The 26,311-nt window shown below is 45.7% G+C and overlaps 1 protein-coding gene across 1 annotated transcript in view; it reads left to right on the forward strand.

Annotated features, from left to right (window-relative positions):
* The window catches only part of ADAMTS20 (ADAM metallopeptidase with thrombospondin type 1 motif 20), a 3,636,702-nt gene that overhangs the window by 3,011,688 nt on the left and 598,703 nt on the right, over window positions 1-26,311 (forward strand). The window contains exon 30 of the mRNA XM_044087413.1: window positions 7,212-7,385. Within this exon, the coding sequence (XP_043943348.1) occupies window positions 7,212-7,385 (174 nt within the window). The remainder of the gene's footprint in view (window positions 1-7,211; window positions 7,386-26,311) is intronic.

The following is a 26,311-nucleotide window of genomic DNA, read 5'->3' on the forward strand; positions in this document are numbered from 1 at the left end:
CATATTGTCTTGTGGTTTTAATTATTTATTAAATATTTTAAAACCTTTTAACCATGGCTGGTTTGTGTAGGGATAATTTAAGCTCTAGAGTACATTGCATATTTATAGAGTTTACTGTCCACATCACTCCAAATAAGCTTTGACTGTTTAGTCACACTTACCAATTGGATAATAATATTGCATAGTAATAAGTGGAAACCCTTTTAAGGGCCTTTGAGTAGCTGATAATTATTAGCTGGGTGGTGGCAGGGTACTACCATATAGTCTGAAAAAGGGGGCACAGCTGGAGAACCTGTGCTAGCCTTCCCCAGAAGTGTCTGTGTGGTTGTATAACCTCTTATCTCAAAGTGTGTGTGTGTGTGTGTGTGTGTGTGTGTGTGTGTGTGTGTGTGTGTGTGTGTGTGTGTGTGTCAGCTACTTGGGCAGGGACACGAAGCACTGGTTGGACAGAGAGGGTGCTAGAGATTTTAGCTTGCCCAGCTGGCTGAGATCTGGACCCTATAGCTGTGCCAGTGGGGAGTCTTATTGAGGACCTGGAGAGCAAGGGAGCAACCAGCCCTGGACTGACTGTGATCTCTGTGTGCTCTTAAGGGAAATTGCACTTTACTGTGTGTATTTGTTATCCTTTCCTCATATATGAGATGCCCTCTCTGGTGTTAGTGGTGAGGATTGTGGCTCCTTGATTGCTAGGCCAGGGCACAGGCATCACATATTAATTGGTGGCAGTGGTTGAGATACTCTCACATATTAATTGGTGGCAGTGGTTGGGATATCCACCTCATATTAATTGTTTGGCAGCAGTGGGATATCCACATCACATATTAATTAGTTGGCAAATACTAATTGGCTTGTAGTGGTGTGGGCAGAGTGAATCCTGTAGCTTGTGTACAGTGAGCTTTGCAGGTGTTTTTGTACTCTAAAACAGCCATGCAGTGAATACTCCAAGTTCAGATCACATTTATTTTATTTCTTTTGTTAGCTTAGTTAGTCAGGGTGAGCAGGCAGCATGTCAGCAGAGGAGTATGAAAAGCTGACAAGGAGCCATCTGGTGGAAATGTGCCAGGCTAGGGGACTGATGCATGGAAACCTGACTAAGGCAGACTTGATTGCAGCCTTGGTTAAAGCTGCATCAGAAAACAGCAACCAGGAGGACAATCAGACTGGCAGTGGAGATATAATACCCTCGGAGAATGGACAGCTCAACCTTTCTGCAGTGGACTTAAAAATCCAGCTGGAGCTAAAGAGACTTGAGTTGGAGGCCAGGCATGTGGAATTAGAAGCAGCTGAGAGACTGAGGCATCTAGACAGTGAGGAGAATGAGAAACTGCTACGCCTAGAATCTGAGGAACAAGAGAGGCAGAGAAAGCATGAGAAGGGAGAGCTAGAAGGTGAAAGAGTACAGCAGTTGGTAGTGCCTAGAGCCTACCATCTTGCTCTTCTAGCCATAGCCCGTGATATTCCCTTTGCTGGTCACATGGTCATAAAAACATACAAAGAGGCGTATTATGCAGAACGTCTATTGGCCTGGAATTTCCAGAGATGTAACAGGGTGCTGCAGGACCTGTGAGCAGTGCCAAAAGGTAGACAAGGTGAGAGCTCTTTGATTCATTTGTCTGTGATTGAGGAGCCATTTCAGGGGGTAGCTATGGATATTGTGGGTCCTCTGAGTACCCCAAGTTCCACAGGGAAAAAGTATATCCTAGTGGAAGTGGATTATGCTACACGATACCCTGAGGCAGTGGCTTTGTCCTCCATTGAGGCAAAGAAGGTAGAAAATGCTTTGTTAGAGATTTTCAGCAGGGTAGGTTTCTCAAAAGAAATACTGACTGACAGAGGGGCCAATTTCATGTCAGACCTGCTGGATGTCTGTGGAAGTCCTGTGGGGTGAAGCACATGAAGACCACCCCCTACCATCCCCGGACTAATGGTCTTGTTAAGAGGTTAAACTCTACAATCAAGTCCAAACTACGGGCATTTGCAGATCAGTTTAAGAGGGAGTGGGACAAATATTTGCCCCATCTGTTGTTTGCTTACAGTGAAGTTCCCCAGGAATCCACGTTTTTCACCCCTTGAGTTGCTGTATGGGCATAGGGTGAGGGGACCTCTAGATTTAATTTGAGATGAGTGGGAAGGCTAGTGCGAGTTTCACAAGGAGTCTGTTGTGGCAAATTTCCTAAACCTAAGGACAAGGCTCAGGGAACTCTTGGGCTTGGCCCAGGAGAACCTGGCAGAAGTCCAACAACAGAAAAAGGTGTGGTATGACGGGAATGCTCGAGCTAGAGAGTAGCTTTGGGGCAGCAGGTGATGGTTCTCATTCCTGTCAGACACAACAAGCTGCAAGCAGCTTGAGAGGGACCCTACAAGGTGGTAAGAAAGGTAAGTGATGTTAACTACATGGTGGAACTGCTAGGCAGACAGCAGGGGCACAAATTGTACCATGTTAACATGATGAAACCTTACCATGACAGGGAGGCCCTTGTGCTGAGCATTTGTAGTGGATTGCAGGAAGAGTCTGAGGGAGATCTGAGGAACTGATCTCCTCAATGAGGCACAGGCTGACACCTCAGTGGAAGGGATAGCAATGTCTCAGCAGCTGTCTCCTACCCATGTTCAAGAAATCCTGGCAGTGTTGCAGGAATTTGAGGGACATGTTCACTGGGAAACCAGGGTGCACCCACCTGGTGCAGCACCAGGTGGATGCAGGACCCCAAAGGCCTATTAGGCAGGCCCCTTGTAGGGTGCCTGAAAGAGTCAGACAGACTCTGAGGGAGGAGGTACAGGGGATGTTGGAACTAGGTGTTGTTCATGAGTCCAGCAGTCCCTGGGCCTCCCCAGTGGTGCTGGTGCCAAATAAGGATGACAGCAGCAGGTTCTGTGTGGACTACAGGAAATTAAATAGTCACACAGAGTCGGATGCTTACCCCATGCCTAGGACAGATGAGGCCCTAGAGTAGCTGGGTGGGGCTAAGTATCTTACAACCATTGATCTTACCAAGGGTTACTGGCAGGTGCCCTTGACTCCCAGTGCTACAGAGAAGTCAGCCTTTGTGACTCCTTTTGGCTTGTATGAGCTCACAAAGATGCCCTTTGGGATGAAGAATGCCCCAGCGACTTTCCAGAGGCTGGTAGATTGTATCCTAGCAGGAGCAGGAGGGTTTGCCCTTGCTTACCTACATGATATTGCCATCTACAGCCATTCCAGGCCAGAGCACCTTTAGCATGTCAGGGAGGTGCTGGGCAGACTACAGAGGGCAGGGTTGACCATTAAGCTGAGCAAGTGTCAGGTGGGTATGGCGAAGGTCTCCTACCTAGGACATAGAGTGGGGAGTGGTAAGATAAGGCCAGAACCTGCCAAAGAGGAAGCCATTCAGGCATGGCCTGCACGTGTTACCAAAAAGCAGGTGAGGGCATTTTTAGGGACAGCAGGGTACTACAGAAAGTTTGTCCCCAGTTATAGTACCATAGCTGCTCCCCTCACAGACCTGACAAGGAAGAACAGGACAGATAAGGTAGTGTGGACCCCAGCATGTGAGCAGGCATTCCAGAAACTTAAAGAAGCTTTGGAAGGACCCCCCCCCCCCGTGTTAGCCGGTCCAGATTACAGAAAATTATTTGTTGTGCAGGTGGATGCTTCAAACCTTGTGGTGGGGCTGTACTTAGCCAGATGTCTTCAGAGGGGGAAGAGCACCCAGTGGTTTATCTCAGTCGTAGGCTCCAACCCAGGGAGGAATGCTATGCAGCTGTAGAGAGGTAATGTCTAGCCATAGTGTGGACACTGCAGAAACTCCAGCCAAATCTGTATGGAAGGAAATTCGCTGTTATGACAGATCACAACCCCCTAACATGGTTAAGAGAGCCAGCCAGCAAAATGCCAAGTTGCTAAGATGGAACCTAGGGTTGCAAGCATATATGTCAGTGCAGCACCGCAGTGGGGTTAGCAATGCCAATGCAGATGGGCTGTCAAGACAGGGAATGGGGTGAGGTACACTCAGATAGACCTAACCCTCTCAAGCAGCATTTCTCAAGGGTCACTTGAAAAACTAGCTTGAGTTCTCCGGGGGAGGGGGGGGTGTGAAGGCTGCCAGCCTAGCCAGATAGAATTGTGCAGATAATTCTATCATTTGTAAATATCAATGTAAGACACAGGCTTGTTGTCTCAAATGAAATAAATGCTGTTACAAAAATGTGGCAACATTGAGTTATACTGACCCAGTAAAAGCATGTTGTGACCCTTTGATCTAAAGTCGGCTCCAGTCGTCTAGATGAAGACATTCTTTCTGTTGTTTTAACCAAGAGTCCAATTGCTAGATTTAAACATGCAAATGTATTTTTATTGCTATGCTTCCTAACCAACTGCAAGATAACACAAGGAGGTGTTAAAAATGTAAATGTAGTTAATGTGCAGCCTGGGAACACCAGGAAAGTGAATGAGTGATGTAATGTTTATCATAACTGCAATTTCAATTTAAACCGAGAGCATCAGAAGGCATTAAGTATTTTTGTCTTGACCATCCAACTCAGCACTCTGCCTCTTTTCTTACGTAAGTTATCTTAGACTTGTGTTCTCTCTTAGAGATAGCTAGAAACTAGAACTATTAGACCAAGCGTTTTTCTGTGATGTCAGAACTGTACTACTGAATTATTTAAAGTATTTCTGTGTGATCACTAAATTCTTGACTAGCACAGACTGTGTAGTAGAAAGTATTGTCTTGTGGTTTTAATTATTTATTATTAAATATTTTAAAACCTTTTAACTGTGTCTGGTTTGTGTAGAGATAATTTAAGCTTTAGAGTGCATTGCGTATTTAGAGAGTTTACTGTCCAAGTCACTCCAAATAAGCTTTGACTGTTTAGTCACACTTACCAATTGGATAATAATATTGCACAGTAATAATTGGACAACCTTTCAAGGATCTTTGAGTAGCTGATAATTATTAGCTGGGTGGTGGCAGGGTACTACCATATAGTCTGAAAAAGGGGGCACAGCTGGAGAACCTGTGCCAGCCTTCCCCAGAAGTGTATGTGTGGTTATATAACCTCTTATCTCAAAGTGTGTTTGTGTCAGCTACTTGGGCAGGGACACGAAGCACTGGTTGGACAGAGAGGGTGCTGGAGATTTTAGCTTGCCCAGTTGGCTGAGATCTGGACCCTATAGCTGTGCCAGTGGGGAGTCTTATTGGGGACTTGGAGAGCAAGGGAGCAACCAGCCCCGGACTGACTGTGATCTCTGTGTGCTGTTAAGGGAAATTGCACTTTACTGTGTGTATTTGTTATCCTTTCCTCATATATGAGACGTCCTCTCTGGTGTTAGTGGTGAGGACTGAGACTCCTTGATTGCTGGGCCAGGGTATGGGTGTCAAATGTTTAACAAATGAATGTTTGTTTAACCAGAGCTTCTTTCAGCAGAATGGTGTATGTCCTGAAGTGGCTGTGTGTTAAATACAGGTGTAATAGGACTGTTCTTTCAGTTACTTGTTTGGGGGTAACTATTGCTAGTGTCACATTCATCAGCAAGGACAGAAGGTATAAGTAAAAGGTGGGTCAGTAAGATTTACTAAGAGTATACTGGCTGAGAAAAATAACTCAAATGATATTGTGTGTTATAAGGGAATGTTTATTCTCCCACTGATTCCCCCTTATTAATGCACATTTGAGTATCAAGTCAGTATTTTTTTTTGGAGTGCGTGAGGAAAGAGAAATAATTTTATTTCTTTATCTACATATTTACTTGCTTAATTATTTTACTGCTGAGTGATTGCTACTTCAGCAGTCCCTTTCAGTTGTATTATTGAAATATGGAAAAGATCATCTCCTTAAATTTGGAGCCTTGACAATTCCATTTCTTGGTGTCTGTTAAAGTATGGAAGTTGTGAGGATGTTTTCATTTACAGACATTCCCCTTTGACTTGAAAGTGCTGAAAGGAAGGCTGATAGTAGGCAAATGGCTGAGAAACAGGAAGTTCTCTACAACAGTATATATAGTCAAATTAATGCTTCATTCGATAGAACTACATTTTACTTATTTATTTATTTTACATTTGGTGACCAGGAATATTGTGACTGAGCTGAAAACAGCCCTTTTTCAGGGGAGGCACGGGGAGAAAAGCTCCAGAACATTATACAATACAATGAGAAATAAAAATTACAGAAGCAAATATTCAAAAAGATACTATCCAAGCATTAACTACATTATATAAATATCATGTATTTACAAGTCATTGTTAATATGCAGGGCAGAGAATCTGGCTACCTTTGTTATAGGTTGATTTAAGTATTGCTAGGAGTGTGGCATTAAGGTTTGTGAGTATTTGAGAGGCATATAGTTGACTGGGTAGGAGGTAGGTATGAAAAAGGGTTACTTTAGCTTTGGAAGTGTGAAACTTTGTTTCTGTATAGAAGACCTAGTTTCTGATGGGTCTTCCTGATACACATGTTGATGTACAAATAGATTTCAGATGGTTAAGAGTTTTTGGGAGAGAGAGTAAGAGTTTAGTTTTTTTGGGGGATTCATGATTAGCTGGTTGTTGGTGAGCCAGGTTTCCACTGATGTAAAGGCCGCCTGAGTAGTAGAGATGAGGCCAGAGGGAGAGTCAGAGATAGTGATCACAATAGAATCATCTACATATTGTACAAGAGATGACTGTGAGCAAGAAGTAAATAGCAAAAGCTAATGAAAAGGATCCCGTAAAATGGAAGCAAGCTTGTCTTCTATACTCTGTAAAGCTTGGGGTAGTTCATGAGAGTTCTTTGTGCTGTTCACAGTATAAAGTATAGCAAATGTAGTTGCCCAAGTTATAACATTTCATTTCATAATATCATTAAAATATATGCTTGTTATATTCTGTTAAGAATAGGGTATTATTCACAGTATTTTGCATTTATAACACATTTCAGATGTAATTTACCTTCTCCGTAATAAACCCAGAGCTTAATTTGTTTTGAATTAAGTTTGAGAATTGAGTTTTACCACAAATGTATTAATGCACAAACATTTTATTCTTCAGCACTAGAAATTGTTTCATATTCGTTATCAGTGTTGGGAAATAATACTTTCTTATCACTCCCAGTACTTTTCACCACAGATACATTTATGTGAAGCATGCATATCATATCATGTAACTGTAAATGCAAGTCTGAGTAAATTGCTATTCATGCAGCTATAAGGACAAAGACCGTTATGTATGACTTGTGTTTCATTGTATTATGATTAGTGCTCTGTAACCTGTGGGACAGGAATTCAACAAAGGAAGGTCTTCTGTCGCCTTCGAGGCATAGGACAAATTAATGATGCAATGTGTGATTCCTCTAGCCATCCCAGCAAGACACAATACTGTGAGCTTTCCAGCTGTGCTCATTATGTCTGGATTGTAGAGGAATGGGAAGAAGTAAGTATGATTATGTTTTATAGAAATATTTTCCATCTGTAGCATTGTGTTCTGAGCAGTCAGCACACTGAGAAGTATTCAAAGTACTTAAAAGAATTTCAAAAAAGGAAAGAAAAAGTGTGTGTGTGTGTGTGTGTTTGTGTGTGAGTATATATATATATATATATATATATATATATATATATATATATATATATACATATACACACACACACACACACACACACACAATAAATGTACATGTATATACATGTGTGTGTGTATATATATATATATATATATTTATAAAAAACTATTTTCACCATTTGTCACTCAATATTGTATGTGTATAGTTAAGATTGTGGCAACTTCAAGGACTTTTTTTTTAAATGGAGTTATAACTCATTCTAAAAACAATTGTCTGCAAACCTGATGTTCTTGAGAAATCAGTCGATGATTTCATCACATTGTAAAGATGCATATAGAAAGATGTGTGACCTGATGTTCTTAATCTTTAAGTGCAAGGTAAGCTAAAATAAATGAATGATTAAACTTGACACGGTTGAAGCCTGTAAGGTGAAGGGACTTAAAAACAAACTTGGAATATTTTTGCCTAGCCTGATTCCTTCCACCCAAGCACAAAGACAGACAAAACCAGAAACGAAACACGCACACACGTGCATGGTCACACTCCTCTCAAGTGTACCTACTTGTGAGGGATGTTCCTTGTTGTGTGTCTTAAAATGTCTATGATGTTTAAACATAGATCACTGCTACAGTACCCTAAGTTGTAATTGTCCTGCTCTTTTTGCAGCCAGACAGCTTTCCAAAGCTAAGGAAGCCTTCCAAATTCTGCAGCTGTCATTAGCTTGAGCACAGCTGCATAAAAGTCAGTTGGAGTGCAAAAATCTTGAGATCTGAAGTAGTTACTTCATTTGATCTGCAACCTGTGGGTGTCGGATCCGATCCGGCAGCTTTCCAAGATCCGAGCTCCTAGCTCCTCCCCCTACCCATAATCCTCTAGTACCAACCACATTACCTCAGATCGTTTTTTGTCGCGGCTGTAGAAGCTTCCTTGTGAAGAGCTCCTGGCTGGGTGAGATCGTTGCTGGTTTTAAACCAACTTTTTTCAATCAAAGTTGTCGTTGTGTGTGTGTTAGTTCCCTTTTCTGCTTCTTGTGCTAGTTTTTGGTCCCTTTTCTGTTAAATTAATTACTAACTTATCTTCACTCCCCTCCCCCTCCTAGTGTTTGGGTGTGTGTGTGAATGATGTCTGAAGGGCCTAAGGCCATTTTTTCTAAATGTACTGAGTGTGGCCACAAGCTTTCTCCAGCTGATGGCCACACTCAGTGCGTTTTGTGCCTGGGGGCTGCCCATTTGTCAGAGGCCTGCCAGATCTGCACGGCCTTTAACCCCCGGGCACTTCGGGATAGGAAGAACAAGCTGATCCTGGTGGGAAAGCTCCCACAGGAGTCCGCTTCTTCTTCCTCTCCCGTTCGGGCTCCGGCTGCTTTTGCAGCTTCGGCGCCGTCTATCCCCTTAGCTCTACCCGGGACTCAACCTCCCTCATCGGGATTGAGCTTTGGGGAAACTAGTGCCTCTACCCTTAAAGAGAAGAGGCACAAGGATAAGGAAGGACATAAGTCCCACAAAAGGCGGGCCGAATCTCATCCTTCGGCTCCGCCAGCGAAACTGCTTAAGTCTCCCTCGAGGGTCTCCAGATCCCCCTCCTCTCGGCACCGTTCGCCCTGTTTTTCGCCGGAGGAGGAGGATAGGTCTCCCTTGAGATTTTCGAGGCGGCCCTCCCGGCCCGCCTCTACTACTTCATCTAGGTCGACCCAAAGCATCTCCGAAGCCGATATGGATCGGATGATGCGTCGGTTCTTACAGACCCAAATGCAGATGGGGATGCTCTTGCCTCCCCCCCCCCTCTGGGGGGGAGTGCAGCCCCCATATTTGCCCCGATCATTCCTTCTCCGACTCGTTTTTGGGTCTCGGAGTCATCGGATCCAGGCCCTTTCGGACCCGGGAAATTGTCGGCGCCGATAGTGGTGGTCTCTTCGCCGACTATACCTTCGAGCTTGTCGGACCCGAGCTCTCGGGCCGAGGGCTGAGCGTCGGATCCGAGTGAGTTGCTGTGTCTTCGGCGCTGTTGGCGTCGGAGCACACCTCTGCCTCGGCGCCGACTGCATCGGCTCCGACCCCGATCCCTTCCTCGGATCCGAGGAGATTGCTCTCAGAGGCTGGCGAGAGTGGCTCTCCTTCGGCTTTTGAGGTAGTGGAGAGGGTACTGTCGAGGTCCTCCAGATCCCCGACCCGGGCTTCGGATCCACCCATACCCCCACTGTATGAGGGTCTGTCTTCCATCATCCGTCCATCTGGACAGCCTGCCCAAGCCCTCCAGCTAGTTTCCGTGGAGGAACAACGACCCGTGGACGAGCCCTCTTCGGACAGTCCCACCGAGGTGGTCCCTCGGAAACATCGGTGCAAAAGGAGGCACCTGGACTCCCCCGAGTCCGTTACCACAGACACGGATTTAGATGATACGGAGGGTTCCCCAAGGTCACCCCCTGAAGATGTCTCCTTTGGAGACATCATGGAAATGTTGCATACCAGAGGGGGGTGGTCAGCCCAAAAGCCCTCCCTTGATGAGTCCGTGTTCCTGGAGGCCTTTGAGGCAGGCCGATCTACCTCCTGGGTGTCACCTCCGGCCGACCCCCTGGTGGACTTAATTACCACCAGGGCTTGGAAGGAGCCCGACACCGTGGAGCCAATCCGTAGGCGCCCCGATAAAATCCTCAGCCCACCCACAGATAGACCGTCTTGGGCCAAAGGAACCCCCGTTGATGCTATGTTGGTGGCGGCGGCCACCAAGAAAGAACTTGCGCAGGAGAGTTCTTTGGTTCACCCACCGGATAAGGAATCTCGAGCGCTTGACCTGATTGGGAAGCGGATGTTTGCTTCAGCGACCTTTTCCATAAGGGCGCTGAACTATATGGCACATACCATTAGGCTACAGTGAGACTTGATTAAAGAATACGCTGCAGCCCCCCCCCCCCGGAGTTCATGTCGGTCCCAGACAAAAAGGTTTTTGAGACTCGAATGGCCACTCTAAAATCCATCTCCAATACGTCTATGTGGCTTCTCTCCCATTCAACGGAGGGAGCCGCTAGAGCTAGCGGAGCCTGGGTCGTCTTGGGACGTCTCTCCTGGCTCCGTCTGTGTGACTTCACGGACCCCTTCAAGGCATCCTTCGCGAACGCCCCTTTTGACGGTTCTGCCTTGTTTGGCAAAACTGTTCGCGACACGCTGGTCCAAAGCGAAAAGGACGGGAAGACGCTGTCTGCCATTGGAGTCCGCTTTTCTAATCCCCAAAGATCCTTCTCCAGGAATCAGAGGGGACAACAGAAGCTGTGGTTCCGTAAGTCTCAGCAGTCCCATCCTGCTGCGGACCACTCGTCCTCTAGATGCAGAGGAGGACAAAGTGGATGCCGGCCCAGAGGCAGAGGGGGGGCCGCGTAATTTCGGGTCCAGAGAACCTTTCTTGGACAGACCCGTGCAACAGCCCTGAGGGCTTGCCCGACTGTCCCTCTCTGGAAGCAGTCGGGGGGCGATTGTTGGAGCACCTGTCAAACTGGGAGTCCATTACAACAGATCGATGGGTGCTCCGGATCATATCCAGAGGTTACTCCATTCCATTCATAAACCTTCCCCCCAAACCCAGAAGTCTCCCCGGTGTCCCACCCGATCAGAGGGAGGCAGCGGCTTTGGAGATTTCAAAGCTGCTAAGAAAAAGAGCCATCCAGCCTGTCCCCCCAGATCAGTCCGGATTGGGTTATTACTCCAGTTCTTTTTGGTGCCAAAGAAAACGGGGGACCTCAGACCCATCTTAGACCTTTCCGCCCTGAACCTGTTCATACCCAAGGCGAAGTTCCGGATGGTCACTCTCCAATCAATTCTCCCCCTTCTGCGGGAGAACGACTGGATGTGCTCGTTAGACCTCAAGGATGCGTATTACCACATATTAATGGACAGACGATCCAGGAGGTTCCTCCGCTTACGGCTCGGAGCCAGTCATTATCAATTCAGGGTTCTTCCATTCAGCCTCACCTCAGCCCCCAGAGTGTTCACCAAGGTCATGGCAGTGGTTACAGCCCACCTGAGACTCCAGGGCATTCAGGTCTTCCCTTTCCTAGACGACTGGCTCTTCACCATGACCAACAGGCATCAGCTCTGTGTGGTGAGAGATTATGCTCTGTCTCTGGCCCACAACCTAGGCATCTCAGTGAATGAGCAGAAATCCTGCCTGTGCCCCACTCAAGCCCTAGAATTCATAGGGGCCAGGTTAGATACACGAATCTCCAGAGTTGTTCTAATGTCAGTCAGGCTGAACAGCTTGTCGTTTCAGGTGTTAGCCCTTCTTCGGAGCCCTGCTCCTCCAGCGGAGTTAGTCCTGAGGGCACTGGGGTCTATGTCAGCAGCGATCGGTCTCTCTCTTCATGCCCGTCTGCGAATGCGCATATTACAATGGACCCTTCAAGTCCAATGGTCCCTGTCGATCCACCCATTATGCATGCCAATACCCCTGACCAGGGTGTGCAGGGACTCCCTTCTGTGGTGGTTACGGGCACAGGAACTCAGAGAAGGGAGGCCCTTTGTGATTCCCCTGGTCAAAGCCACGTTGACCATGGACGCTTCTTGCCTTGGGTGGGAGGGGCATTGTTCAGGCAGATCCGTTCAAGGCACGTGGACTTCCCTAGAGACCGTATTGCATATCAGTGTCCTAGAGATGAGGGCAGTGCTTTTGGCGTTGCAAGCTCTCCACGACCTTCTTCCCCTAGGAACTATTGCAATCCAGACGGACAACATGTCAGTAGTCCGGTATATAAACAAACAAGAAGGGACCAGATCTTATCCCCTGTGTCGAGAAGCCATGAGAGTGTGGGAATGGGTGATTTCCACCAACCGCTTTCTGATAGCAACGCACATTCCGGGACGGTCCAACATATTAGCGGACAAGCTAAGTCGAGTGTTCCTCACTCCATACGAGTGGTCTCTGAATCCGTCTGTTGCGAAGCAGATCTTCCACAAATGGGGTCAGCCTCGCTGTGACCGTTTCGCTACCAGAAAACTTTACAACAGTAAATGGAAACGTTTTTCCATCTGGGCCAAAGATAAAGAATTGGACCCATTTACTGTCCCTATTCCGACTATTCTGGACTTCCTTTCCCTGCTTTTTAGACAGGGAGCAAGTGCCTCCACAGTCAAGGTGCAGGTGGCGGCCATCTCCCATTTTCACGTGGGGGACGGCATAGGCTCCTTAGCATCTACAAAGTTGTGCAAAACCTTCTTAAGAGGTGTTTTGTTTTGAAACCACCTGTCAAGACTGTGGTTCCCCTGTGGGATCTCACTCTGGTCTTACAAGCCTTAACGAGAACACCTTTCGAGCCTGCGGCCTCGGTTCCGTTGAAGTTCTTAACTTGGAAAACGGCTTTCTTAGTGACTATTACTTCAGCCAGGAGGGTTTCAGAATTACAAGCTCTGTGTATCAAACCTCCGTACCTTATCTTTCACAAAGATAGAGTGTCCCTCAGGACTAATCCGTCTTTCTTGCCTATGGTGGCTACAGAATCAAACATTAATCAATCAATAAATCTTCCTGTATTTTTCCCAAAATTTCACAACAAAGGCGAATACACGTTGCACAAATTGGATGTACACAGACAACTGCGTTTTTACTTGCACAGGACTAGAGAATTTCGCAAGTCGGACCAGTTGTTTGTTTCTTATGCAAAGTCAGCCATGGGCAAGGCAATTGCTAAAGTGACTGTAGCAAATTGGATCTGTCAGTGCATTATGCTGGGATACACTTCGTCTGGTAAGCCAGCTCCGGTTGGCGTCCGTGCTCATTCCACAAGATCTGTAGCTACCTCAACAGCCTTTTGGTCTAGGGTTCCAGTAGACGATATTTGTTCAGCAGCTACCTGGTCCTCATCTCATACGTTCATTTCTCATTATAAACTGGATATGATTTCCAGGAGTAGGGCTTCTTTTGGCTCCGCGGTGCTTCGGAATATCCTTCCATAAGGACCACCCAGGTTCTTGTAGGTTAGCTGGGGACTCTGTCCCACAGGTTGCAGATCAAATGAAGTAACTACTTCAGATAAAGAAGTTATGTACTCACCATAACGTTCCATCTGAGTAGATACTTCATTTGTCTGCAACCGACCCCCCCTGCCATCCCCCGAACCTCGGGAAATTTTCTGATCATTCGGAGTTGGTTTCTGTCTCGAGTTGGTGAGGCAAAAAAAACGATCTGAGGTAATGTGGTTGGTACTAGGGGATTATGGGTAGGGGGAGGAGCTAGGAGCTCGGATCTTGGAGCTTGAAAAGCTGCCGGATCGGATCCAAGGTCGGATCCGACACCCACAGGTTGCAGACAAATGAAGTATCTACTCAGATGGAATGTTATGGTGAGTACATAACTTCTTTTTTTTTCCCGCCAAAAAGAGCACTTCTTTGCAGGCCATGTGGAACTGTCAGTCTGACGGTGATCTTCCAGAGCTGGACAGATAAATCCATATTGGAGTAAACCGTCTGCTATATTTTATTTTATGAGTTAAACTCATATTTTTTTCTGTCAAAATGATGAGTTTAGCTAGGAAACTGAAATTTTGGAGGCTTGTTTCATTTTTTAAGAACTTGTTATATGTATGCTTGTGTGAACTTTTTGTGAAGAAATTTTTTTTTTGACTAAAATTTTACTTAGATTTGTAAGATTTGATATTGTATTTTCTGTTTGGGTTCAACATGTGGGGTTATCAGATCTGAGACCATCCATTTCCAAAAGACTTCAGCCCTTGAGCTCTGCCTCCTCTACTCATAACACCTAGCTCTCTGTTGAATTACTTCAAATCTAATTTGCCACCCTCCAGGATAGCAGCTTGATCTCAAGCTCCACTGGGGTGTATTCTTTTTGTGTTCCTGCCATATTTTCTTCACCTTTTTCTTCTGCCTTAATTTTTTTTCTTAATAGTTAAGTGTGTTCTTGAAGTGTGTTTATTTGGTAGGAAGGGTTGGGTACTGTAGTTTTAGTGTTAGTATAGCACTATCTGATAGTGTTCACGGGCTTTTCCTGCCTTGTTGTATGGATTTTTTTTCTCTGTAATTGTTAACTTTCTAATAGTAGTATAATTTTGTAGTTGTTACTGTGCTTATAGTTAGGCAGTGTTCCTTCCAGTGTATAGTATGCTGTTCTTTAATTGTTCTTTATGGGTAGGGGGTTTCAGAAGTGTGGGATGTGCGGCCACAAGCTCCCTCCCCAAGTCTCATAAGGTCTATATTGTCTTGGAGCTGCTCACCTGGAGACCAAGTGCTCCATTGGTGAAAGCTGTGGGTCCAGGGCCCTCAATGAATTGGTCCTGAAGGGTATTTTGCCCACTGTGGATGCTTCCTCCTCCTCCACTCCAGCTAGCAAACATATCAAGAGTGATCAGGGGCAAAAGTAAGGAACTAAGGACCCCAAGTCATCCAATGGAGATCTTAAATGTGCCTCTTCCCGTACTTCTAGCCAGCCAGCCAGATCCAATGATCCAAAGATCTTCAGCTCATGTGGCTGTCTTGGCTTCTTCCTAGGATGTGGCAACTCAGACCTATTCTCCTATGGTGCTGACTGCAGGAAAGGCCCTTTCCCAGATGCTCAACATCCATAGCCCCTTTCTGTTGAGAGGGGTTCCCACGGTCAGAGTTCATTCTCACTTTCCCCCTGTACTCCGTGTGAAATTTCCCTATAGTCTTCATTATCTCTGCCTGGATCCAATCCTTTTCCATTTGGGTCCAGTCCTTGGAATCTTCTACAAATAGATGGGCTTTGAAGCCTCCCTCGGTGGCTTCTTCAACTATGTCGGTCTGATCAGTAAGAAGTTTGAGACCTTCCAATTTGGAGCAGCTGATGCAGTCTTTACTGCAGGTAGCCTTATTTCTTCATTATTGGGTTCTCAACCCAAGGCTTCGGCTCCTACTAACTTGTTTCCTTCCTTGGGCCTGTTGGCTATGGGGTTCTTTACCACCTTCAGGGTCAGATCCAGTGGCTTGGCTATTCTTAGCTCCCACTTCTTCCTTGATTTTCTCAACTTCGACTGTGTCAGAGCCAAAAGGACCTTACAGCTGACCCTTCGGGAATGGATTTTCATAGTTGGGGATCAATACTTCATGTGTTGGAGTCATCCATCCCGATTAGCACTTTGGCTTTCGATAGTTCAGCTCCAGTCTCAGTGTAGATGCAGGCGGGAGTTTCTCAGAGTCATGGCAAGAGGCAGTGCAAGAGGAAACACCTGGGTTCCCCAGAGGAATCCCTCACTGAGGATACTGACCTTGAGGAAGGAGAGAGGTCCCCAAAATCTTCCTGCAAAGATGCTTCTTTTGGTGACCTTATGGTGCACAAGTTGGACAATTGAAGCCTCCTCTCTGGAGGAGTCGTCATTTATGGAGGCATTTGGGGGTGGGCCCATCTATGTCCTGGGTGGTTCCCCCTGCGAATGCACACATTAACTTATGGTGGAACCAAGTCTAAATAGTCCGATAAGATCTTGGACCCTTCCAAGGACTGCAACATTGGAGTAAGGGTCCTGCTGTTGTTGCTATTGTGGTGGCATCAGCCACCAAGAAGGACATCTTGGAAGAGAGTTCATTGGTTTACCCTCCCCCGGCCCATTAGGGAGTCTAGGGCATTGGACTGGTTAGAGAATAGCTCCTATGCATCAGTCACTTTTGTGCTGAGAGTGTTAAATGACCTGGCTTATTTGATGCGACTTCAGTGAGACATTGTGTCTGAAATAGACTTGTTAAGACACAACAGACTCAAAAAAACTTTGGAGACACATTAGTCCATCTTGCATTCTATTGCTAATATGGCCATGCATCTGTTTTCCAATGCAGTCAGTGGTACATCCCAGGCTGCTAGTGCCAGGATTGTCATGGGTCGCCATGCTTGGATGAGACTGTGTGACTTTGCAGACTTCTTCAAGGAATCCTTTATTAAAGCCTCTTATGATGGCTCTTCACTTTTTGGACCAAAGATTAAAAACACTTTGATCAAGGACAAGAATGACAGAAAGACACTGTCTGCCACTTGAGTGTGTTTTACTACAACTAATGGACCTTATTGAGGAATCAGAAGGTGGGGGAGACATTACTTCTTTAGAAAACACAGCAATCTTTTCAGGATGCTCCTGAGGAAGGTTTCCACTGCTGCAGGGAGGTATCCAGAATGGGTGCTACCCACAAGGCAAGGGGTGATCCGCAGACCCAGGGCTTCTAAGGTGCCTTTTCTGGGAGGCCCTTCCAGCATCCCTTAAGGGTTGCCCAACTGTTCTGTTCTGAAAGCAGTCATGGGCCACCTAGTTCTACTTCCAGTAGCATGCAGGCCATCACCTTGGACACATGGGTGTTAGATTTGTGTCTAAGACTACACTATTCCATTTTTATTTCTGAAAAAAAAAATGCCAAGAACCATCCGGACATGCCACCTCATCATGATGGGATGTAGCTATAGAAATCCAAAAGTTGTTAGAGTCATCCAAGAGATGCTACCAGACCAATGTGGATCTGGGCTCTATTCCAGGTTATTTTGGTCCCAAAGAAGAACAATGAAGTCAGACCAATTTTATATTTAAACAGATTGAATTGCTTTGTGAAAATGACCAAGTTCCAGATGGTCACAGTGCAGTCCATTCTACCTTAGTTGAAGGACGACTGGATTTTCTCAATCAACCTCAAGCACATGTACCATTATATAAAAATAGCGAGGCAGTCCAAGAGGTATCTGCACTTCTGGGTGGAAGCCAGTCATTATCAGTTCGCAGTGCTGCCGTTTGGTCTCACCACCGCCCACAGGTGTTTGCCAACTGCAAGGCAGTCAAAAAAGCCTGGCTCAGGATGCAAGGTTTCCAGGTCTTCCCTCACCTGGACAAATGGCTTCTCGCCACTTCCAGGAGGACATCACTAGTTGGGGCCAGGAACTCTTTACCCCAGTTGTGCCTTTCCTTAGGAATCACTGTAAACTATGAAAAGTCCAGCCTTCAGCCAGTTCTGATTTTGGAGTTCATAGGCTTCTGGTTAAACACAGTATATCAGATTGCAAAACTCCCAGCTCGCAGAATATCTGCCCTTCGTTCTCAGGCCAGTACCTCATTGTCTTATAGGAAACCTTTGGCTTCCCTGGTTCTCAAACTTTTAGGTCACATGGCTGCAGGAATCTACTTAGTTCCCCTGGTTCACATGGGATTACTGCAGTGGACACTGGTGGTCCTACTTGACTTACCTTATGGAGTTGTCCATTATATTGAAAGAGGTCTGTCAAAACCAAATTGGGTGGTTGTTGGAGTTTACTCTGGTGCCAGCCAGGAGAACATTTAATCTTCCTCCTCTGCAGGGTATGGTCAGAATGGATGCCAGCCTTCTCGGGTAGGGGCATTTTTAAGGGAAGATGGCCAAAAGACTTGGTCTATAATCAAGGCCAATCTTCACATAAATGTCTTTGAGATGAGTGCATCCTTCCTTGCCTTGCAGGTTTTTCAGGACTTTTTCCCCAAGGGCGTGATTTCAGTGCAAATAGACAATATGTCAGTTATCAGGTATCTGAACAAATAGGGAGGAACCCAGTCTTAGCCTCTTGTTGGAAGGTCATGAAGGTTTGGCAATGGGAGATTTCATCTCAATAGTTTATGGTAGCAATGCACTCCTGGGGAAACCCAACATTTTAGCTGACAGTCTAAGTTGGTACATTCTTCTTTCTCATGAGTGGTCCCTACATCCTAAAGAAGGTGCTCCGATTTTTCACTGCTGGGCACTCTGTGTTGCAGTCTGATTCCCCATACAACATGAAGTACAGCAGTTATTATGCCTTAATTTCTCCACAGAGACAGTCACCCAGGGACACTCATCTGTATGCTTGGCCTCCAGGTCTCTTGTATGTGTATCCTCTGACTGCTTTGATAACAAAGTTCCTGCAGAAGGCAGACCATTGCAGAGTGACTCTGATCCTCATTGCCCCTTTTTGGCTTCATCAGGCATGGTTCCCCTTTCTATTGTCTCTTCTGAGGTACCTTCCTTGGATGCTGGATCGCATTCCAGATCTGATCTCTCATTCTGCAAGCTTGGACCTGCCCACCCTCTGGACACTTAGGGTTATTGCATGGTTTCTCCAATTTACTGATGGCCAGAGATGCCAACCTTGCAGACAGAGTGGTTCATATTTTGTCCTCTTCTCAGAAGTTATCTGCATGCAAAGTTGACTGTAGCAAGTAGGTTGGACCCCTTCTCAACACCTTCAGAGGCTATCCTTTATTTTCTTGCTGACTTATTTATTTCAGGATTTAGTTATTTCAGTATTAAAATGTAATTGGTAGCTATTTCCATCTTTCACTTTGGCAGAGACCATAAGCCTATGGAAGCATTAAAGGTTTTAAAGGCCTTTTTGACAGGAATCTCTTTGTTGCAGCTCCGTTTGGGACCCTGTCCCTCTATGGGGTTTGCCTTTTATGCTTCTCATGCTTGCTGGACATCCTTTTGACCCTTCAGCAGTGGTTTCCCTGAAGTTGCTGTCTTGGAAGACTCTTTTCTTGGTAGCTGTTACTTCAGCCAGGCATGTGTCAGAACTGCAGGCTTTCTCCTTGGTATCTCCATACTTTTTTTTTTTTTTTTCATAAAGACAGGATATCACTCAGAATGTATCCTACTTTTCAGACTAAGATGGCATTGGAAAACAATTTAAATCAGGCCATTCACTTACCAGTGTTTACCCTAAATTTTCAAACTAAGGAGAATATTTACTTCATCGTCTCTATGTGCATAGGCAACTGAGATTTTATTTGGATAGAACCAAGTCCTTTAGAAAGTCTAATCAATTGTTTATCTCCTTTTCAAAGGCCCAGTTGGAAAAAACAGTGTCCAAGTCCACTGTGTATAAGTGGTTCTCTGATTGCATTTCATTTGGATACATTTTGAAAGGGAAGGCTTTGTTTCGCAAACCAAAGGGTCACTGTACTAATGCTACGGCTACTTCTGTGGCTTTCCTCGAGAACTGCTGTGGATAACGTGTGCTGCTGCTCCTTTGGTGGGTCTGCACACTTTTGTGTCTCACTGCAGTTTGGATATTCATTTGAAGTCTAGGGCCTCCTTTGGTTCCACTTTATAGAGGAGTGTTCTCTCGTATGATCTCTCTAGGGTGTAATGTGGCTGGGGACTCTGTCCCACAGGTTGAACCTGGACAGAAAAGACAACATCAGATATGAAAGCTATATACCATAATGATAGATCCTTGTTATCTGTGTCTGTCTGGTTCAATCATCCCTCCCAGCTACCCCCTCCTGTATTGTGTTTCTCTTGATCCGTGGATGACCAGGTCATGGAAGCTTCTCCTCATTTCTTTTGGGGTCCTTGGTGTCATGTTTTCAGAATTAGCAATGGGAACTGTTTTGAGAGGGGCAAACTCGATATGAGATAAATCAGTATAGAGCTAAGTGTTATGGGTAGAGGAGGCAGAGTTTGGGGGGCTGAAGTCTTTTGGAAATGGCCAGTCTTGGATCCAAGTCGAATCTGATAACCCAAAAGTTGAACCAGATGGAAACAGCATGGGTCTATCATTATAGTAAGTATATAACTTTGTTTTTTTGTGTTTGAAGCAAGGTACTATGCTTGTGGGGGACTGTCGGTGAGTTACTTACCTCAGAACCACTTGCTCTTAAGTTGTTTTTCATCTGGTCTTCAACCTGTGGGCTGAGATCCAATTCGGCTGAACACTACAGCTCTAGGATCTGAAATTCTGAACTCCTCCCCAACCTATAATGCCCTCATTCCCCCAGATCTCGTTTGCCACATTTTCACCAGCATTGGAATTGCGATTGTCTGAGCTCCACTGGGGTTTTGTAAGTGTTTTTCTTCTGAAATTTTTTTCTCCATTTCTCTCATTATAGCTTTTTCTTTTTAATATTTCCGTATCAGAAAAGTTGCTTTGGTCTACTTATTTTAGTTTCATTCTCCTTCTGCTCCTAACCTCCGTTCTTTCCGTCTTTTGAAAAAAAAAATCTTTTCTATAGTTGAGTTCTTGCACTCTTGTTTGGTGCATAATTGCAGAAAAGCCTGCAGGTTTTAAAAAAGTGTGTTATGTATGGGGACAAGATCTCTCTGTCGGATGCCCACACAGAGTGTGTAGTGTGCCTAGGACCCTCCCATCTGGATTCCTCCTGTTCTATATATGCTGGCTTCAATCAGTGGGTTCTTATTGACAGGAGGAATAAGTTTATCTTGAAGGGCCTTTTACCAACTTTGGCTTCTTCCTCTTCTATTTCCCCTTCTACTTCAGGGACTCAAACCCCCTCCAAGAAACATAAAGAGAAGAAGCAGTCCCCGGACAGAGCCCCCACTACGTCCAGTGAAGTTCCTTGAAAAACTTCCAAGCCATTAGATCCAAAGGGCTCTGGTCCAGTTGTGTGCGAGGTCTCCATGGTTCTCCCATAGCTGGTTTACCTCAAGGCCCAAATCAACTTTATTACAGTCTTCCAGGCTGCCTTCTGTGGCGTTGTGCATCAGGTCATCTCGAAGCCTTTCTGAAGCTGAAGTTGACAGGATGGTGATGAGGTTTCTCAAGGCATAGATTCAGCTGGGGGTTTTGCCAGCTCTGTACCCCGTTGGATCCATGAGATGGCAGCCTACTTTTTTCCCATCTTTCCTTCTTCGATCTGAGACCCCTGGCTTCGGAGTTGTCAGGTCCGAGGATCCTGGGAGTTGAGACCTTGGAGCCTACAGGTACTATTACCTCGACTCCGATGGTTGCCCTGAGTGGTTCGACCCCAACTGTCTCGGAGCAGGGCACCTCTTAGAGCCATAGCAGGTCTCAGGGTTTGATGTCAGTGACAAAATTTTCAGAGCTGTCTCTTTCCGTCAGAGCGTTGGCACTTGATAGCTCTCCTCCGACTCCCCTCTCAGATCCTAGAGTAGTGGGGGCTCGCAGGGCTTTTTTTTCACCAGCTTTGGCTCCGGCAGGGATGCCCTCTTATTCCTGTTCATCCTTGACATTTGAAGTGGTTGAGAGGGTTCTCTCCTTACCAAGGAAAGCCTCGACTCTCCCTTCGTCTGAGCCTGATCCCTCCTCAGGAGAGTTTGTGCCTGAGTCATCCCTTCTGTCACCGGCCGGACAGCTTGCCCAGAAGGGCTTCCAGGTCACTTCTGATATCTCCCCGGATCACCCCACCAAGGAGGTTCATCATAAGCATACGTGCAAAAGAAGGCACTTGGATTCCTCCCCGGAATCCCTCAACAAGAACACAGATTTGGATAAAGGGGAAGGGTCTTCAAGATTCCCACCTCCTGAGGATGTTTCTTTTGGTGACATCATGGAAATCCTGCACCAGAAAGGTGGTTGGTATGCCCAAAACCTTAACCCTGAGGAATCGGTGTTCCTGGAAGTCTTCAGGTCAGGCCTGTCTACATCTTGGGTGCCCCCCCCCCTTGTGGATCCCCTTATTGATCTGATTTCCCACAGGGCATGGAAAGAGCCAGACACAGAGGAACCCATTCCAAAATGCCTGGATAAAATCCTTAGCACCCCATCTGATAGATCCCATTGGACTAAGGGTGTCCCAGTCGATGCCATGGTGGCTGCAGCAGCCACCAAGGAGGAGTTGGCCCAGGAAAGCTCCTCTGTTCACTCCCCTAGCAGGGAGTCTGGGTTGGTGGACAGGTTTGGTAAGTGGGTATACGCTTCAGTGACCTTTGCATTGCGAGCACTGAGCTACTTGGCACACATGACAATACTAAAGAGACCTTGTCAAGGAGCTCTCTGGTTCTACCCAGGGTCCATGTCTGCAGAGGAACAGAAGACCTTTTCCTCCAGAATGGCCACCCTTCTGTCTGTAGTGAAAACGTCCATGAGGCTAATCTCGCATGTGGCATAAGGTGATTCATGGGTGGCCGGTTCAGGGATTGCTATAAGGCGACATGCCTGTATTTCGCTTTGTGATTTCACAGAACCCTTCAATGTGTCATTCACCAATGCCCCTTTTGACAGATCATCCCTGTTTGGTTCTACAGTTAGAGACACTCTGTCCCAGATTGAGAAAGACAGAAAGACCTTTTCTGCCAACAGGATCTGCTTTGCCACCCCTTCAATGGTCCTTCTCCAAGAACCAGTTTGGTAGTAAAAAGTTATGTTTCCAAAGATCTCAAGGTCCTTTTCAGGAATCACAGGGAGATTTTTCCTCAAGAGGCAGGGGGAAAATGACACAAATGGCAGATGCCACCCTTGTGGCAGAGGGGGTCCAATGAACCAGGGGTCTCGAGATACCTACTTGGACAGGCCCAATCAGCAGTCCTGAAGGATTGCCCAACTGCTCGTCTCTGGAGGTAGTCAGGGGACATTTATCTCTACACCCAACAGCCTGGGAAGCTTTCGCAAGTGACCGTTGGGTGTTAAACATCATATCCAGAAGTTATGCCTTACCCTTTTTCCAAAAGCACACTCCAGTCAAGACCCTCCCCGATGTTCCACCCAATCAGAGGGAGGCTGTACAGCATTAGAAATTTAAAAGCTGTTTGCAAAAAGAGTCATCCAGACCATCCCCAAGACCAGGTTGAATCAGGTATTTATTCAAGATTCTTTTTAGTGCCCAAAAAAAATGGGGGACCTCAGACCCATTTTGGATCTTACAACCCTGAACAAATCAGTTGCCAATTCAATGTTCTGAATGGTCACAATTCAGCCCATTCTGCCCTTCCTGCAGAAGTACAACTGAATGTGCTCTGTAGACTTTCAAGTATTTGTACTATCACATCAAAATGAACAGGCGCTCCAGAAGGTTTCTTTGCTTCTGGCTGGGAGCCAATCATTACCAGTTCAGAGTACTCCCCTTTGGTTTCACCGCAGCCCCTGGGGTGTTCACCAAATGCATGACAGTAGTGGCAGCCCACTTGAGACTGCAAGGATTCTGTGTGTTTCCCTATCTGGACGATTGGCTGCTCACTGTGTCCACCAGGCATTGACTTCTGTAGGCCAGAGACTATCTCTTTCAATTAGCCTCAAGGCATCTCCATCAATCTAAAGAAATTGCATCTCCATCCAGTCCAGGTAATTGATTTCCTCTGAGCCTGTCTGGACACTACACATTGCTTAGCTCTTTTCCTTCCTGACAGAGCCTCCACTCTCACACTCCATGTCAAGCAGATTCAATCTAGACATTCCTTCACTCCCAGCATGTCTTGTTCTAAGAGTGTTGGTCTCCATGGCTACCACCATAACTCTCATTCCCACTGTTCTTCTCCATATGAGAATACATCAGCAGACACTAGCAGTACAATGGTCTCTTCTATGTTATGCTCTAAATCATCTGATCAGACTGTCTAGAGTATGCAAGGAATGTAGTCTCTGGTGTCTTCAGTCACAGGTTCTCAAACAAGGTCATCCCTTTATCCTTTGTACCTGAAGGCCACGGTGACCACGGAGGATTCCCAGCTTGAGGGGGGCATTATCTGGGGCATACAGTACAAAACACGTGGTTCCATTAGAGACCAATTTGCATATAAACATTCTGGAGATGAGAGCGGTGCTTTTAGTATTGCAAGATCTTCAAACCTCTCTTCCACAGGGACCACTGCAGTTCAGTCAGACATGTCAGTTGTTTGGTACGTCAGCAAGCAGGGAGAAACCAAGTCTTACCCCTTATGTGGAGAGGCCATAAGGTTGTGGCAATGGGCGATCTCTTCCAACCGCTTTCTAATGGCAACACACATTCCAGGGAAGTCAAACATTCTAGCGGACAGATTCAGCAGGACCATTCTCATCCCTCACAAGTGGTCTCTGAACCCTTCAGTTGGCAAACGTGATCTTCCAGAAATGGGGTCAACCTTGCTGTGAGCTCTTTGCGTCTCCTTCCAACACCAAATGCAGTGAGTTTTTTGCCCTGATCCCTCCTCAGGGACAGTCACTGACAGATGCTCTAGTCAGTGTTTGGCCTCATGGTCTACTTTGTGCCTACCCTCCTCTTCCTCTCATTCCCAAATTTCTCCAGAAAGCGCAGAGGTTGAAGTGCAGAGTAATCCTCATTGCTCTCTTTTGGCCTCAGCAAGTATGGTTTTCCTTCCTTCTCTCTCACCTGATTTGTCCACCATGGACTCTGGATCCCAGTCTGGACCTTCTGTTCCATCTGTCAGGACTCTCTCACCCAGATCTGTCCAGCCTGAAATCAACCACTTGGTTGGTCCAATCCCAGTGATGGCTAGAAACACTGGGTTGTCTTTCCCAGTTTGAAAAATTTTGGTTGTAGTGCATAAAGCTTCCCTGCATTTAGAAAGAAGAAAGTTGTAAAGAAGAAGTCTTCAGGTGCTGGCTGGCTGCACGTCTTCTGTAGTGGTAGATGAGGTTTTCCATGTGGGCTCACCAAAATCAGCTGGATCTCTTTACAGCTCCCATTCCTGATGTTTTAGACTTTCTATCATTTATTTTTCATAAGAGAGATAGTTTTTTGTACTGTGAAGGTACAGTTGGCAGCCATTTCCAATTTTCACACTGGGGAAAATTCATCACCTTTGGCCTCATCTAAATTGTGTAAGACCTTTCTTAAGGGCACCTTTCTTCTTTACCCACCTGTCAAGGATCCCACTCCTCCCTGGGACCTTACTATAATTTTGCAAGCATTGGTTGCGCCTCCTTTTTGAACTGGCACCTAAGGTTTACTTGAACTTTTTGTCATCGTAGTCTGCCTTCTTAGTAGCCATCACGTCAGCTAAAAGAGTGTCTGAGCTACAAGCTTTATCTATTTATCTACCTTATTTGGCCTTCCACAAGGACAGTGCAACTTTGCATGCCAGTCCTTCCTTCCTACCCTAGGTTGCATCTGAGGGTAACATCAATCAGGTCATCAGCCTCCCAGTTTTCTTCCCCAGTTTTCAAAACAAAGGAGAATACAAGCTCCATCTGCTAGATGTGCATAGACAATTATTTTTTTATTTGGACAAAACTAAACATTTCATGAAATCTGACTGTCTCTTTGTATCCTTCTCAAAAACTAGCTTGGAGAAACCTAATTCCAAAATGACTCTGGCAAATTGGCTTACTAGCTGCATTTCATTTGTTTATTCCATTAAAGGAATACCCTTACCTGTACAGATCAAGGCTCATTCTACCAGGTCTGTGTCCACTTCTGCTGCCTTTTGGTCTAGAGTTCCTATTGATATCTGCTCTGCAGCTACATGGTCTAGTTCACATACTTTTATATCTCATTACAAAGTGGACATTATTTCCAGGAACAGGGTCTGCTTTGGTTCTGTTGTGCTCCTAAATATCCTTCCACTAGGGCCTCCCAAGAAATCTGTAGCTGGGGACTCTGTCCCATAGATTGAAGACCTAATAAAAAGCAACAACTTCAGGTAAAGAAGTTATGTACTTAGCATACTGTTCCATCTGAGTTATTTTGTTTGTTTTTCCTTAAACCTGCCCTCCCTCCATCCCCCCTTCAAATGTTTTAAGACTTGATGGATATGGATATCCCTTTGCCTGTTTGAGTTCCTGAAGTGCTCTTTTTCTGTACAATTCAAGAACATATATTTAAAAGCCTTTTGTTGTAAATGTTAAATTGATTGTGAACAGCAAACTCAATCTAAGTGTTGAGGGGAGAGTAGGATATTATGGGTAGCAGAGGAGCTCAGATTTTCAGATCCTAGAGCTGTAGTATTCAGCCAAGCTGGATCCGATGTTGGATGCAAACCCACAGGTTGAAGACAAATGAAAAACCAACGACTCAGATGGAATGTTATGGTAAATACATAACTTCTTTTTCACTAGCATACAGTTTATCGCTTCATCCAGGTACCATTCCCCAATTTTGATGTCTCTTCTTTAGCTTACCTGTGGAACAACTACCAATCTTAATAGTAGTACCACCCCTGCATGTAGA

The sequence above is a fragment of the Protopterus annectens genome, chromosome 11.part0 (genome assembly GCF_019279795.1).
Source record: "Protopterus annectens isolate FY-2018-M chromosome 11.part0, PAN1.0, whole genome shotgun sequence".
Taxonomy (NCBI): domain Eukaryota; kingdom Metazoa; phylum Chordata; order Ceratodontiformes; family Protopteridae; genus Protopterus; species Protopterus annectens.